This window comes from Dendrobates tinctorius, unplaced genomic scaffold (assembly GCF_039654945.1).
Source record: "Dendrobates tinctorius isolate UK_male_01 unplaced genomic scaffold, ASM3965494v1 ptg000075l, whole genome shotgun sequence".
In the NCBI taxonomy this organism is placed as follows: Eukaryota; Metazoa; Chordata; class Amphibia; order Anura; family Dendrobatidae; genus Dendrobates; species Dendrobates tinctorius.
This window is the reverse complement of record NW_027361743.1, coordinates 8,266,660-8,283,518: the sequence shown is the minus strand read 5'-3', so window position 1 is coordinate 8,283,518 and position 16,859 is coordinate 8,266,660. Positions and strand designations below refer to the sequence as shown.

Below are 16,859 nucleotides of genomic sequence, written 5' to 3'. Positions count from 1 at the left end.
TCGTTCTTGGGGCCCACTATGTAGCGACATAGAAATAAATACAAGACACCAATTGTGCCGTAAAACACGCTAATATCTGGGTATAGGGTATAATATAAGGTAGTACACGTCTTAATTATGTAGCAGGAGTTGGGGCAGCCTCCCTCATAGAATATAAAGCAGCCCCCTCATATAGTATAAGGCAGCCCACTTATAGAATATAATGTAGCCCCCTCATAGAATATAATGCAGCCCCCTCATATAGTATAAGGCAGCCCACTTATAGAATATAATGTAGCCCTCTCATAGAATATAATGCAGCCCCCTCATAGAATATAATACAGCCCCCTCACAGGGTATAATGCTATATATATAGATACATATAGATATACAGTAGATACATATAGATATAAAGATAGATCTATGGATAGATAGATAATAGATAGATAGATATAGAGATAGACCGATAGAGATAGATATAGAGAGAGATAGATATAGAGATAGGTTAGATAGATAGGTACAGGTATCTATATCTACTTCTATCTAAGACAGATATAGAGATAGATAGCTATAGAAAGATAGAACGATAGATAGATATAGAGATAGATAGATAATGGATAAATAGATATAGAGATAGATAAATAGATAAATATAGAGAGAAATAGATAAAGAGAGAAATAGATCTATGGATAGATAGATAGATATATAGCTATAGATAGACAGAGATAGATAGATAATAGATAGACTATTTCTAACTCTATCTAAGACAGATATAGAGATAGATAGCTATAGAAAGATAGAACGATAGATATAGAGATAGATGGATAGAAGATAGATAATGGATAAATAGATATAGAGATAAATATATATACAGTGCCTACAAGTAGTATTCAACCCCCTGCAGATTTAGCAGGTTTGATAAGATGCAAATAAGTTAGAGCCTTCAAACTTCACACAAGAGCAGGATTTATTAACAGATGCATAAATCTTACAAACCAAAAAGTTATGTTGCTCAGTTAAATTGTAATAAATTTTAAACATACAAGTGTGGGTCAATTATTATTCAACCCCTAGGTTTAATATTTTGTGGAATAACCCTTGTTTGCAATTACAGCTAATAATCGTCTTTTATAAGACCTGATCAGGCCGGCACAGGTCTCTGGAGTTATCTTGGCCCACTCCTCCATGCAGATCTTCTCCAAGTTATCTAGGTTCTTTGGGTGTCTCATGTGGACTTTAATCTTGAGCTCCTTCCACAAGTTTTCAATTGGGTTAAGGCCAGGAGACTAACTAGGCCACTCCAACACCTTGATTTTTTGCCTCTTGAACCAGGCCTTGGTTTTCTTGGCTGTGTGCTTTGGGTCGTTGTCTTGTTGAAAGATGAAATGACGACCCATCTTAAGATCCTTGATGGAGGAGCGGAGGTTCTTGGCCAAAATCTCCAGGTAGGCCGTGCTATCCATCTTCCCATGGATGCGGACCAGATGGCCAGGCCCCTTGGCTGAGAAACAGCCCCACAGCATGATGCTGCCATCACCATGCTTGACTGTAGGGATGGTATTCTTGGGGTCATATGCAGTGCCATCCAGTCTCCAAACGTCACGTGTGTGGTTGGCACCAAAGATCTCGATCTTGGTCTCATCAGACCAGAGAACCTTGAACCAGTCTGTCTCAGAGTCATCCAAGTGATCATGAGCAAACTGTAGACGAGCCTTGACAGGACGCTTTGAAAGTAAAGGTACCTTACGGGCTCGTCTGGAACGGAGACCATTGTGGTGGAGTACGTTACTTATGGTATTGACTGAAACCAATGTCCCCACTGCCATGAGATCTTCCCGGAGCTCCTTCCTTGTTGTCCTTGGGTTAGCCTTGACTCTTCGGACAAGCCTGGCCTCGGCACGGGAGGAAACTTTCAAAGGCTGTCCAGGCCGTGGAAGGCTAACAGTAGTTCCATAAGCCTTCCACTTCCGGATGATGCTCCCAACAGTGGAGACAGGTAGGCCCAACTCCTTGGAAAGGGTTTTGTACCCCTTGCCAGCCTTGTGACCCTCCACGATCTTGTCTCTGATGGCCTTGGAATGCTCCTTTGTCTTTCCCATGTTGACCATGTATGAGTGCTGTTCACAAGTTTGGGGAGGGTCTTAAATAGTCAGAAAAGGCTGGAAAAAGAGATAATTAATCCAAACATGTGAAGCTCATTGTTCTTTGTGCCTGAAATACTTCTTAATACTTTAGGGGAACCAAACAGAATTCTGGTGGTTTGAGGGGTTGAATAATAAATGACCCTCTGAATAAACTTTTCACAATTTAAAAAAAAATTAAACAAAGAAGTAACATTCTTTTTTGCTGCAGTGCATTTCACACTTCCAGGCTGATCTACAGTCCAAATGTCACAATGCCAAGTAAATTCCGAATGTGTAAACCTGCTAAATCTGCAGGGGGTTGAATACTACTTGTAGGCACTGTATATAGAGATAGATAGCTATAGAAAGATAGAGCGATAGATATAGAGATAGATGGATAATATAATAATAATACATTTTATTTCTATAGCGCCGACATATTCCGCAGCACTTTACATTTCAGAGGAGACTTGTACAGACAATAGACATTACAGCATAACAATAATCACATAGATCATAACAGATACCAAGAGGAATGAGGGTCCTGCTCGCAAGCTTACAGTCTATGAGGAAAGAGGTAGACCCGAAAAGAGGGTGGTAAACATTTGCCCTGATTGTATGGACCAGCCATAATGTTAAGTGTGTAACAGTACAGACACAGAGGGCTAATGGATGCATAAAGCATGTGGGAACATGATGCGGGGAACCTGGTTATGGTAAAACTTTTGGCTGTGCCACACAGGGATAGATTAGGTTAATGTGTTGAGGCGGTAGGCCAGTCTGAATAAATGAGTTTTCAGGGCACGCTTAAAATTGTGGGGATTGGGGACTAATCGTATTGACCTGGGAAGTGCATTCCAAAGAATTGGCGCAGCACGTGTATAGTCTTGGAGACGGGAGTGGGAGGTTCTGATTATTGAGGATGCTAACCTCAGGTCATCAGCAGAACAGAGGGCGCGGGTAGGGTGGTATACTGAAACAAGGGAGGAGATGTAAGGTGGTGCTGAGCCATGAAGAGCTTTGTGGGTGAGGGTAATAAGTTTGTACTGGATTCTGGAGTGGATGCGTAGCAATGACTGGCACAAGGTAGAGGCATCGGTGTAACGATTGGCGAGGAATATGATCCTGGCAGCAACATTCAAGACAGATTGGAGGGGGGAAAGTTTGGTAAGAGGGAGACCGATTAGAAGAGAGTTACAATAGTCGAGACGAGAATGAATAAGAGAAACAGTAAGAGTTTTTGCGGAGTCAAAAGTAAGAAAAGGTCAAATTCTAGAAATGTTTTTGAGGTGCAGATAACAAGAGCGAGCCAGTGATCGTATGTGGGGGGCAAAGGAAAGCTCGGAATCAAGCATGACCCCAAGACAGCGGTCATGTTGCTGGGGAGTAATAGTAGAACCACACACAGAAATGGCAATGTCGGGTATAGGTACAATAGTAGAGGGAGGAAACACCAGGAGTTCAGTCTTTGACAGGTTCAGTTTCAGATATAGTGAGGACATGATGTTAGACACAGCGTTTAGACAATTGCCGGTGTTTTCTAGAAAGGCAGGCGTGATGTCAGGAGAAGAAGCGTATAATTGGGTGTCATCAGCATAGAGATGGTACTGGAAACCAAATCTACTGATTGTTTGACCAATAGGGGCAGTGTACAAAGAGATGAGGAGGGGGCCTAGGACTGATCCTTGAGGAACCCCAATAGTAAGGGGAAGGTGAGAGGAGGAGGAGCCAGCAAAAGATACAGTAAAGGAGCGGTCGGAGAGATAGGAGGAAAACCAGGAGAGAACGGTGTCCTTGAGGCCAATGGAACGGAGCATAGTGAGGAGGAGCTGATGATCCACAGTGTCGAATGCTGCAGAGAGATCCAAGAGAATTAGCATGGAGTAATGACCATTAGGCTGTGTGCACACGCTGCGGATTAGGTACGGATTCATCCGCGCGGATTTTGTAAAATCCGTAAAATTTTGTAAAATCCTGCGGATTGCTCTGCGGTTTTGCCCTGTGGTTTTTCATCTCCTCAATGGAGGAGATGGCAAACCGCAGGGGAATCCGCAGAAAGAATTGACATGTCAATTCTTTCTGCGGATTGAAAACCGCAGATAATCCGCGCGGAAAATTCTGCACCATCTGCATTGCGGTTTTTGATTCCCATAGGGAATCATGGTACTGTACACCGCAGCAAAAACCGCAGCATGTGCACACAGCCTTAGATTTAGCTGTTAGTAGATCATTAGAGATTTTAGTGAGGGCAGTTTCAGTGGAGTGTAAAGAGCGGAAACCGTATTGGACAGGGTCAAGAAGAGAGTTATCAGAGAGATAGCGGATAAGACGGGAGTTGACCAGGCGTTCCAGGAGTATAGAGATGAAGGGAAGGTTAGAGACAGGGCTATAGTTAGCGGCACAGTTTTGGTCGAGGGATGGTTTTTTAAGTAGTGGATGTATGATGGCATGCTTAAATGAGGAGGGAAAGATACCAGAAGAGCGAGGTTAAATATTTTAGTTAGGTGAGGGGTGACAGCAGGGGAAAGGGACTGGAGAAGATGTGACGGAAATGGGTCACTGGTGCAAGTGGTTGGGCGAGAAGATGCAAGGAGCCTGCTTACTTCTTCTGTGACTGGTTCAAAATCAGAGAGTGAGCTAGATGCAGTGGGGGAGGGAGGACAGTGCATGGTATGAGGTGATTGGGAGATAATTTCCTGTCGGATCTGGACTATTTTTTCTTTGAAGTAATTGGCCAGATCGTCAGCTCGGAGCTCTGTGGTTGGGGCCTGTACTCTTGGGTTGAGTAGAGAATGAAAAGTGTCAAAGAGACGTTTCGGGTTATTGGACAGTGAGGTGATGAGGGTGCTGAAATAGGTTTGTTTGGAGAGGTGAAGGGCAGTGTTGTATGTTCGTAGCATAAACTTATAATGGATGAAATCTTCATGTAGATTGGATTTTCTCCACAGACGTTCGGCGCACCTGGAGCACCGCTGCAGGAAACGTGTTTGCACCGTGTGCCAGGGTTGTCGCCGTCTGCATTTTGGTGTTCTATTTATAGGGGGTGCAAATTCATCCAGGGCAGTTTGAAGTGTTTCATTGTAATGCTTCAATGCAGAATCAGGACATGAGAGGGAGGAGATAGGGGCCAATGAAGACTGCAAGTTCTTCATAAGTTTCTGGGTGTTAATGGCCTGTATGTTTCTATAAGTATGGACAGTGGGGGTGACCTGAGCGGCCTGGCAGTTCTTGATAGAGAATGAAAGGAGATTGTGGTCAGAGAGCGGGAGAGGGGAGTTTGCAAATTCATCCACTGCACAAAGCCGAGAGAAGACCAAGTCGAGGGAGTTTCCATCTTCATGCGTTGGAGAATTAGTAAGCTGCAAAAGGCCAAACGAGGAGGTTAGAGATAAAAGGTGAGTAGCAGATGGGGAGAGGGGAAGAGATGGATAGAAAGATAGATATATAGATGGATAGATAGATAAAGGATAAATATATAGATATAGTGATAGATAGAGATAGATAATAGATAGAGATAGATAGATATAGATAGATAATAGAAAGATAGAGATAGATTGCTAGAGATAGATAATAGATAGATATAGAGAGATATATAATAGATAGATAATTGATATAGAGAGATAGATATAGAGATATCATAGTCTATATCTATCTCCTCTATATCTATCAATCTATCTCATATCTCTATCTATTTATCTCTATCTATCTCTATAGCTATCTATCTATGATAGACATAGAGATAGATATAGAAAGATAGAACGATAGCATAGAGATAGATATATATAAAGATAGATAGCTATAGAAAGAAAGAACAATAGATAGATATAGAGATAGATGGATAGATAATGGATAAATAGATAGATATAGAGATAGATAGCGATAGCTAGATATAGAGATAGATATAGATAAGATAGATAGATAATAGCTATAGAGATAGATAGATAGAGATAGATAATAGATATAGAGATAAAGATAGATAGATAGGTATAGATACAGTAAATAGATAGATATAGAGATATATAGAGATAGATAGATATAGAGATAGATAGTCTACCTATATCTATCTATATCTATTTCTATCTCTATAGAAGACAGATATAGAGATAGATAGCTATGGAAAGATAGAACGATAGATATAGAGATAGATGGCTAGAAGATAGATAGATAATGGATAAATAGATATAGAGATTAGATAGTTAGAGATAGATAGAGATAAATATAGAGATATCATAGTCTATCTATTTCATCTATCTCATATCTCTATCTATCTCATATCTCTATATATCCATCTATCTATCTATATCTATTTATATCTATCTCTATCTAAGATAGACAGAGATAGATAGATAGAGGTATGAGATAGAGATAGATATAGATAGAGAAGATAGATATAGATAGAAAAAATAAAACACAATACTCACCTCTACTCCTCGCTCCCACGCTGATTCCAGCGGCGGCTGTGCTTCAGTGTCAGGAGCTGCCGTCTGCCAGACACACAGCGGGTGCGCGATGATGATGTCATCGCGCATCGACTGTGAGTCAGAAGCAGAGGGGATTGATGGGAGAGAGAGCTAGTCTGAAACTAGCCTAAGAAAGACAAAACCTCACCTTTTCTTAAATATTCAGCTTTATTATCCTTTTGGACTGACTGTCAGCACTGGAGTTATTCACAATAATTAAATGAATCATCGAAAGTACAACTAGCCTAATAATTGTGCGCATAGTGTATAATGACACAAGTCACATATCAGTATACATATCACGGGGTTACCATGACAGAGAGGAGCCAGAAGACGGCAGCGTCTGATTTCTTCTACTCCTTCACTGGTTAGAAGCACTTCACCTTCATGTTAAACTGTGTGAATTTCTTTTAGTAGTGCAGGAATTTAGCTGCTCAGTTGAGAGCTCCTGGAAGCTTTCCTGCATTAAGACTCTCAGCTGTGCACTGTTAGCCACTCCCATCTCCTAAATGAACTGGGTCCTGGCTAGCACTCATTGTCAGAGCAAGCTTATGCTGCATGACTGGAGATTTTAACTGGAGAATGAATTTGGTGGGTTTATCTGTGACTGTTACTAGGTTTTGGTTGCATGCTCATTCTCCGCCTTCTCCTACTTTAGTTTTACCCCATTATTCCACTCCCCAGTGTTTACTTCTGTTGTTTGTGTGAGTATATTTGTATGATTGGTATTTTATTTTATCCCTGTTTGTATTACCTTGTTAGTCTTGTTGGTCTATTACGGTACACTGCTATGACCCTCTTCCCTGGGTGGGGGAAGGGTACAGACTGAGGGTGGATTCAGGAGCTAAGGCAAGGAACATGGCCCCGGCGTCTTCACCATTAGAAGTAATCTGGGGAACAGGGTGAGCTAGGGCGCCCTTAGCATGGGGACAGGGAAGGAGCACCTGATCCTGGGACACCCGACAACAGAGTACTGACAATACAGTTGTTTGAAGGCTGAGTACGTATTTCTGTCAGTGAACGGCTATCTCAATTAAAAAACTGATTTCTCATTTTTAGACATTTTCTCAGAATTTTACCCACATGCCAAAGTAATATGGGATTATGCCACATAAAATTCACCAGATAGTGTCCAAATAAAATCCCTATTATCCAAATAATACTCCACTCCCTTAAAAGAGTTGTCCACTACAGGACAACTCCAGCTTAATCACTTCAGGGCACCTTAAATACTACAAATAAAGTGCACTCACCTCCAGTAGTGGCGAACCTTTCCAGCAATGTTGGCAATGCTTTTTTTTTTTCAGCTGGTGACGTGACATTATTGTGTCATGGGACCGCTGCAGCCAATCAGTAGTATTACAGTATATATAGCATAAACAGTTAAACAACTGTAGGTCCTCTAGAAGGGCTAAAAAATAATGTAAAAAAAAAAGCTGAGAAAAACTGGTGCTAAAATGCAAAAAATTGCAAAATTTAGGCGCAACTCACGAATTTTGTCTAAATTTTGCGACTTTTCAAAGCTTTTATGACAGAATTCTGGTGCAAAAGCTTTGTGGAATCGGCCCAGTGATCTTTATTTTTAAGGTGAATTGTGGAGACCGAAAAATAGCAATTCTGCCGTTTCAATTTTTTATTTTAATTTCTATATTTTTGAATTGGGAAAAATGGATTGAACCATTCATTTACTTTTAGGGATTTTTTTTATTATTTGTGTTTTTTATGGTGTATTTGTTATTCCTTCACAGGGCGTGATCCGCGTGCCCGCTCCATGCCAGTATGCCCAAAAGCTCACCTTCCTTGTCGGACAGAGCATCCACCGGGAGCCAAGAATTGAGCTTTCAAACACTTTGTTTTACCTATAAGTTGATGTTTTATACAGTACCACAGTAATGGCAGTAGACATATGACATGGAAGGTTCTGCCCGCCAGGTTTGTACATGGAAGTTTTCTGGTGTCTCTGTCCGAGACTCTGATTTTCACTTTTGACAGTCGTTACATAGATATAGAGGAAGTTCTTAACATTTTGATAAAAGTTTTTTATTAAAGTTTTACTTGCATTTTACTGATTGTTTTGACTATTATATATTTCTGCTCATCTCTCCTGGATAGTGCTCAGGGCACTTTAGCTACCACCAGGTCCATCTGCACATCGGGCTGTCATGTCAACCCTACAAGGTGTCAGTGACGTCGCTGTCTTGGCCAATATAGCTCAGCCCTCTTCTATTCAGTGCCAAATCATCAGGTCATTCTACTGTATCACTGGGCCATTTTTGTGACATTGGACTCTATTATATACTCAGCTCTGCTTCACCATTATGTAACTGCAATACTACTGGGCCAATTTTGGATATTAGATTCTCATGCAAACTTAGCTCTGATTAGACTCTCTAACAAACTCAGCTCTGCCATGTTGCTGAATCAACTTTGTGGTACCGATGTGAAAGCTTTGTGTTGCATTTTGCTGCAAAATCGTTGTTGTGTTAATGTTGCTATTTCCCTGGTCGTGTTCCGCCTCTCCTACTTAGCATGGTTATTCGTGTTCCTCATGGCTGAGTCTACTTTGGTCCTTTGTTAAGCCAGTTGTCCTAACCCAACAGCTTCCGTTGCTCTGTTCTATCTGGACCATCCTACTGCACCAGCACCACCTGTCCGTGCTGCATTACAACTGCTCATTTAGACCAAGAGCTTCGAACAGCCACCTCACCAGATGAAACAACCTCTTACAAAACCGGTATGGGCTCATAAGAGTCTAAATGCTTGAGCCATCGCTATGGCATAGGACTCTCTTCAGGCCTCGGTCTCAAGTGTCTCTTGAGGGGCAACATTTTGCTTCCTCCTATGAGTGGGAATCAGCCAATTCTTCAAGCCAGTTAAACTGGCTGCCGGATCAGAAAAGCAGTAAAATGTTGGATCTCTTTTTTCTGCATTCACTTTTATGTGCGTTTTCAGATATGGATACATTTGAAGATTCGAGCGCCAGGACTGGGGTAAAGCCCTAATCGGCTCAACGGCCCAGGATGACGCAGTGTAATGAGTATACCTCATCATGCTGCTGCCATCACTGCTGCGCTGCAAAGGTGGCGGAGGGTAAGTGCTCCGTAGTGGAGCTGAAGATACTAGGGACTTTTATTGTAGATGGAGGAGGACAGTGTGACGGCACGATATAGTGGAGTCAGTATGCAGAGGAGGAAAAGTGTGAGAGGAGCAATGTAGAGAATAGTATGGAGAGGTGGCAGCCGGGAAGAACAGTATGAAGATGTGGTAACTTAGGGGAACAGTATAGAGAGGGGGGACATGGGTGGATAGTATTGAGAAGTGGCAGTGTTGGGAGCAGTATGGACAGGAAGCTGTTTGGAAGGACAATATAGAGAGGAGGAAGCATGGGGGGACAGTATGGAGAATGACAGCATGGGGGTCATTGAAGATGACAACAGTTTGAGGAGCGGGCTGGGTGTGGGGGGCTGCTTAGTGGAGGCCATAGTTGTTAAGAAAGGGCATTGTGGCAATTATATTTAATAAAAAGACTGTGTGGCAGTTGTAGTTCAGAACGGGGAATGACGTGGAGGCCATGTACCATGAATGGGATAGAGTTAGGGGGTTCAGATTTTGTGCAAGGGCACAGTGAGGGCCTGTTATTCAGGGTCACAACGTAAGGCAGATATTTTTATTCAGGGGCATTATAATCACACTGTTGTTTTTAAGGGCACTGTGTCTGAATGTGCTGCAGAAGACTAGAGAAGAGTGAAGTTTACAAAGACAAGTTGTGAAGGTGAAAAGTCATCATGGCGTCTGGACCAAATGGAGACTAAAAGAATGGTAACAACTCCAATAAGAAGATGTCACAGATAAGGTACCTGAATGTTAATGTTCATTTGTGACAGTTTCTGGGCCTAGCCTAATAAGTACTGTGTTTCCTGTATGGTCCACTGTCTGATTATGGCTGGTGACAACAACTCCCAGAATCTCCTTACTATTATTAAGAACATAGTAGAATTTGTTGGCTCATGCAATACAAGTGTATATAATGGGTGCAGTCATCACATTGCTATTGATCCCTGTACTAAGCCTGATGCTTTATTCGTGTACTGATGTATTTATGTGCAGATGGTGGTTCTGCTGCTCTGTTCATGCATTAATGTTGATTCTGTTGCTGTATTCATGTACTGATGATGGTTCTGGCGATGTATTAATTTTTTGATGGTGATTCTGGTGCTGTTTTCATGTGCTGATGATGGTAATGGTGCAATATTCATGTAACCATGTTGGTTGTGCTGTTTTCATGTATTGATGCTGGTTCTGGTGCTATATGTGCTGATGGTGGTTCTTGTGGTGTATTTATGTATTGATGGTTGGTTTGGTGCTATTTTGCATGTAATGATGGCTCTGGTGCTGCATTCATGTACTGATGATGGTTGTGCTGTGTTTATCTACTGATGATGGTAATGTATTAATGTAATGATGATGGTTCTGGTGATGTAATAGCTTATTGATGGTAATTTTGTGCTGCTTTCCTGTGCTGATGGTGTTTCTGGTTATGTATTCATGTAATGATGATGAGTTTGTTGATGTATTCATGTCCTGAAGCTAGATCTGATGCTGTATTCCTGTAATGATGGTTGTTCTGGTGATGTAATAATTTACTGATGATGATTCTAGTGATGTACTTATGGTGGTTCTGGTGCTGTATTCCTGTACTGATGGTGATGGTTTTGGTGATGTATTCATGTTCTGTGGTGGTTCTGGTGCTGTATTTATGTACTATTGATGACTGGTGCTGTATTTATGTACTGATTGTGGTTCTGGTGCTGTATTCATATTTATGTATTGATGATAGACCTGGTGTTAAAATTCTGTAGTGGTGATACAGTGGGGGGAAAAAGTATTTGACCCCTTGCTGATTTTGTAAGTTTGCCCACAGACAAAGGCATGAACTGTCTATAATTTTAAGGGTAGGTTAATTTTAACATTGAGAGCTATAACATCAAAAATAAAATCCAGAAAATCACATTGTATGAATCATATAAATTTATTTGCATTTTGCAGTGAGAAATAAGTATTTGATGCCCTACTAACCATTAAGAGTTCTTGCTCCTACAGACCAGTTAGATGATTCTAATCAACTCATTACCTGCATTAAAGACAGCTGTCTTACATTGTCACCTTTATAAAAGACTCCTGTCCACAGACTCAATAAATCAGTCAGACTCTAACCTCTACAACATGGACAAGACCAAAGAGCTTTCTAAGGATGTCAGGGACAAGATGATAGACCTGCGCAAAGCTGGAATGGGCTACAAAACCATACGTAAGATGCCGGGTGAGGAGGAGACAACTGTTGGTGCAATAGTAAGAAAATGGAAGAAATACAAAATGACTGTCAATCGAGATCGATTTGGGGCACCATGCAAAATCTCACCTCGTGGGGTATCCATGATCATGAGGGAGAGATCAGCCTAAAACTACACAGGCGGAACTTGTTAATGATCTCAAGAAGCTGGGATCACAGTCACCAAGAAAACCATTTGTAAACCATTACGCCGTAAAGGTTTAAAATCCTGCTGTTCCCGCAAGGTCCCCCTGCTCAAAAAGGCACATGTGCAAGCCCGTCTGAAGTTTGCCAATGAACGCCTGGATGATTCTGTGAGTGATTGGGAGAAGGTGCTGTGGTCAGATGAGACAAAAATTGAGCTTTCTGTCATTAATTCAACTTGCCATGTTTGGAGGAAGAGAAATGCCTATGACCTAAAGAACACCATTCCCACTGTCAAGCATGGTGGTGTAAACATGTTTTGGGGGTGTTTCTCTGCTAAGGGCACAGGAATACTTCACCACATCAATGGGAGAATGGATGGAGCCATGTACCGTAAAATCCTGAGTGACTATCAACTTCCATCCGCCAGGAAATTAAAGATGGGTTGTGACTGTGTCTTCCAGCAAGATAATGACTCAAAACATACAAGCAAGGCAACAAAGGAGAGGCTCAAAAAGAAGCACATTAAGGTCATGAAGTGGCCTAGCCTGTCTCCAGACCTTAATTCCATAGAAAACTTATGGAGGAAATTGAAGCTCCGAGTTGCCAAGCGACAGCCTCAAAATCTTAATGATTAAGAGATGATCTGCAAAGAGGAGTGGACTAAAATTCCTCCTGACGTGTGCAAACCTCATCATCAACGACAAAAAACGTATGACTATTGTGCTTGCCAACAAGGGTTTTGTCACCAAGTATTAAGTCTTGTTTGCCAGAGGGATCAAATACTTATTTCTCACTGCAAAATGAAAATAAATATATATAATTTATACTGTGTGATTTTCTGGATTTTATTTTTGATATTCTATCTCTCAATGTTAAAATTAACCTACTCTTAAAATTATAGACTGATCATATCTTTGTCCATGGGCAAACTTACAAAATCAGCAAGGGATCAAATACTTATTTCCCCCACTGTAGATCTGGTATTGTATTAATTTACTGATAGTGGATCTGGTGATATTTTTCTTTACTTATGATGGTTCTGGTGATGTATTCCTGTTATGATGGTACTCCTTGTGAAGTATTCATGGACTGATGGTGATGGTGGTTCTGGTGATGTGTTCCTGTACGGATGATGGTTCTTGGAATGTATTGATGATGGTTTAGGTGCTGAACTCATGTAATTTTGTTGGTTTTGATTTTGTTCACATGTAGCTATCCATGACTTGTCAGATGACATGCTGCATGAATTTACTAATAAAGTAGTGTGCCGTCTTACAAGTTGAAGCTAAAGTGCACCAGGCGCACCACTAATCAATAAAAATATCAAACAATTGGGTGCAATATCAGTGGTTAGTAGCATATATATAAAAAGAGAACGAGAAAAGAACCACTGGAAGATATGCACACCAGCAATACTGTCTTACAAGTTGAAGGAAACCTGTCAGTAAGTTTTTATACCCCAAACTAATCTATCTTACATTGCCAAAATGCTGAATAAATCTGTATGAGTTGAACCTGCAGTCATCTGATCGCAAATACTATATTCTGCAATGCTTTAGTATTGTTATAAAGTTGTGCTCAAACTTTTACTTACCACTGCAGAATTTTTGCTTTCTTGGCCTTTTTTTCAGAGAATGTGAATGATAACACTAAAACTTTTTCTCCATTCATGGTTAGTGGTTGGGGGAAGCTATTTATTGTCAAACTAATGTGTTTTCTCTTTTTAAATCATGACAGCCCAAAACATCCAAATGACCCTGATCAAAAGTTTACATACCCCATTTGTTAATACTGTGTATTGCCCCCTCTAACATCAATAACAGCTTGAAGTCTTTTGTGGCAGTTGTGGATGAGGTTCTTTATTTTGTCAGATGGTAAAGCTGCCGACTCTTCTTGACAAAAAGCCTCCAGTTCCTGTAAATTCTTGGGCTGTCTAGCGTGAACTGCGTGCTTGAGATCTCCCCAGAGTGGCTCAATGATACTGAGGTCAGGAGACTGAGATGGCCACTCCAGAACCTTCACTGTGTTCTGCTGTAGCCAATGACAGGTTGACTTGGCATTGTGTTTTGGATCGTTGTCATGTTGGAACGTCCAAGTACGCCCCATGTGCAGCTTCCAGGCTGATGATTGCAAATTTGCCTCCAGTATTTGCTGATAACGTGCTGCATTCATCTTACCTTCAACTTTGACCAAGTTTCCTGTGCCTTTGTGACTCACACATCTCCAAAACATCAGCGATCCACCTCTGTGCTTTACAGTAGGAATGGTGTTCCTTTCATCATAAGCCTTGTTGAACTCTCTCCAATTGTAATAATTATCGTTGTGGCCAAAAAGTTCAATTTTGGTCTCTTCACTTCAAATTACCTTGTTCTAGAAGTTTTGAGGCTTGTCTCTGTGCTGTTTTGCATATTGTAGGCAAGATACTTTGTAGCATTTGCGCAGTAATGGCTTTCTTCTGGTGACTCGACCATGCAGTCCATTTTTCTTCAAGTGCTTCCTTATTGAGCATCTTGAAACAGCCACACTACTAGTTTTCAGAGAGTATAGTATTTCAGGTGATGTTATTTGTGGGTTTTTCTTTGCATCCTGAACAATTTCCTGGAAGTTGTGGACAAAATTTTTGTTGGTCTACCTGGCCGTGGTTTTGTTTTTACAGAGCCCCCCGGTTTTCCATTTGTTAGTTTGAACGCTGCTGACTGGCGTTATCAATTCCTTGGATATCTTTTTGTATCCCTTTCCTGTTTTATACAGTTCAACTACCTTTTCACGTAGATCCGTTGACAATTCTTTTGCTTTCTCCAAGACTCAATATCCAGAAATGTTAGTGGCTGAATGAAAGATGCAAGAGCCTGTCTGGATCCCAGAAGCTCACTCAGCTTTTATGCACACACACTGATTACAAGCAAACAGGTCATAGGTGAGGATGTTACCTTTAGCAGCCAGTCAAACATATTTGTGTCAACTTCTGTGCATGTAATCAGGCCAAAATCACCAGGGTATGTGAACTTTTGATCAGGTCATTTGGATGTTTTGGGTTGTCATTATGATTTAAAAAGAGAAAACACAGTAGTTTGACAATAAATGGCTTCACCCAACCACTAACCATGAGTGGAGAACAAGTTTTGGTGTTATCATTCATATTCTCTGAAAAAAGGCCAAGAAAGCAAAATTCTGCCAGGGTATGTAAACTTTTGAGCACAACTATATATAGTAAAGATCACAGTCTCCTTTGGAGGCCAGCCTCAGGCTGGGTTTCAACTGTGCCTTGTGATGTCAGACAATGATGCCTTCAGCAAACCCCCAGCTACCATAGCAACACATTGGTGACCCCGGGCCCCAGTTATGTCTGGAAGGGGTTAAAGATTACTACATCTGTATTTCTTCGGAACATTAAGCCTTTGTATTTGAAGGCCCCGTCATTGCCATTTTGGCTTTCCCATGCCATAGGCTAAGCTTAATGGGGGACCGTGATTTGTCCTACATAGTACAAAACTGGGAAAAAATGAAAAAAGAAACACAATAATGTGTAATAAAAGAATATTATACAACAAGGTATAAATTAATAAATAACCAATGTGTTTCTTTCAAAGATGGATGGCAGATAGAGTTGAGCGATACCGTCCGATACTTCAAAGTATCGGATCGGAATGGATCGGCCGATCTTTAAAAAAAGTATCGGTATCGCCGATTCCGATACCGGAAGTCCCATTCAAGTCTATGGGACTTCCGGTATCGGAATAAGAAAAACCCTGTTTTTGCCTTGTACAGCCTCTCTGGGGTCTGTACGGGCCATTCGGGGGGCTGTGCCGGCCTGCCAGGGGGTCTGTGCAGGCTCCGGTGGTCTGTGCCGGCCTGCCGGGGGGCTGTGCCGGCCTGCCGGTGGTCTGTGCAGGCTCCGGTGGGCTGTGCCGGCCTGCCGGGGGGGCTGTGCCGGCCTGCCGGTGGTCTGTGCAGGCTCCGGGGGGCTGTGCCGGCCTGCCGGGGGGCTGTGCCGGCCTGCCGGTGGTCTGTGCATGCTTCGGGGGTCTGTGCAGGCATCATCCGATGGGACTACAAGTCCCATCGGGCGATGCCTGCTACCATGACAGTGATTGACACATTAGCCAATGATGGGACAGTAGTAGTCCCATCATCCGGCTAATGTGTTAAATGTTAAAAAAAAAAAAAAAAAAAAAAATACTACATACATACTACATGCATGCTACATACATACTACATGCTACATACATACTACATGCTACATACTACATGCATGCTACATACATACTACATGCATGCTACATACATACTACATGCTACATACATACTACATATATACTACATGCATGCTACATACATACTACATGCTACATACATACTACATGCTACATACATACTACATATATACTACATACATACTACATACATACTACATACATGCTACATACATGCTACATACATACTGCATGCTACATACATACTACATACATACTACATACATACTACATACATACTACATGCATGCTACATACATACTACATACATACTACATACATACTACATGCATGCTACATGCATGCTACATGCATGCTACATACATACTACATGCTACATACATACCACATACATACTACATATATACTACATACATACTACATGCTACATACATACTACATATATACTACATGCATGCTACATACATACTACATGCTACATACATACCACATACATACTACATACATGCTACATGCTACATACATACTACATATATACTACATGCATGCTACATACATACTACATATATACTACATGCATGCTACATACATACTGCATGCTACATGC

The 16,859-nt window shown here is 41.3% G+C and overlaps 1 protein-coding gene across 1 annotated transcript in view; it reads left to right on the top strand.

Annotated features, from left to right (window-relative positions):
* PIWIL4 (piwi like RNA-mediated gene silencing 4) overlaps positions 1–8,627 on the top strand; it is a 275,269-nt gene extending 266,642 nt beyond the window's left edge. Inside the window, exon 21 of the mRNA XM_073582971.1 lies at positions 8,311–8,627. Within this exon, the coding sequence (XP_073439072.1) occupies positions 8,311–8,427 (117 nt within the window). The 3' untranslated portion in view covers positions 8,428–8,627. The remainder of the gene's footprint in view (positions 1–8,310) is intronic.
* The last annotated feature ends 8,232 nt before the right edge of the window (positions 8,628–16,859 follow it).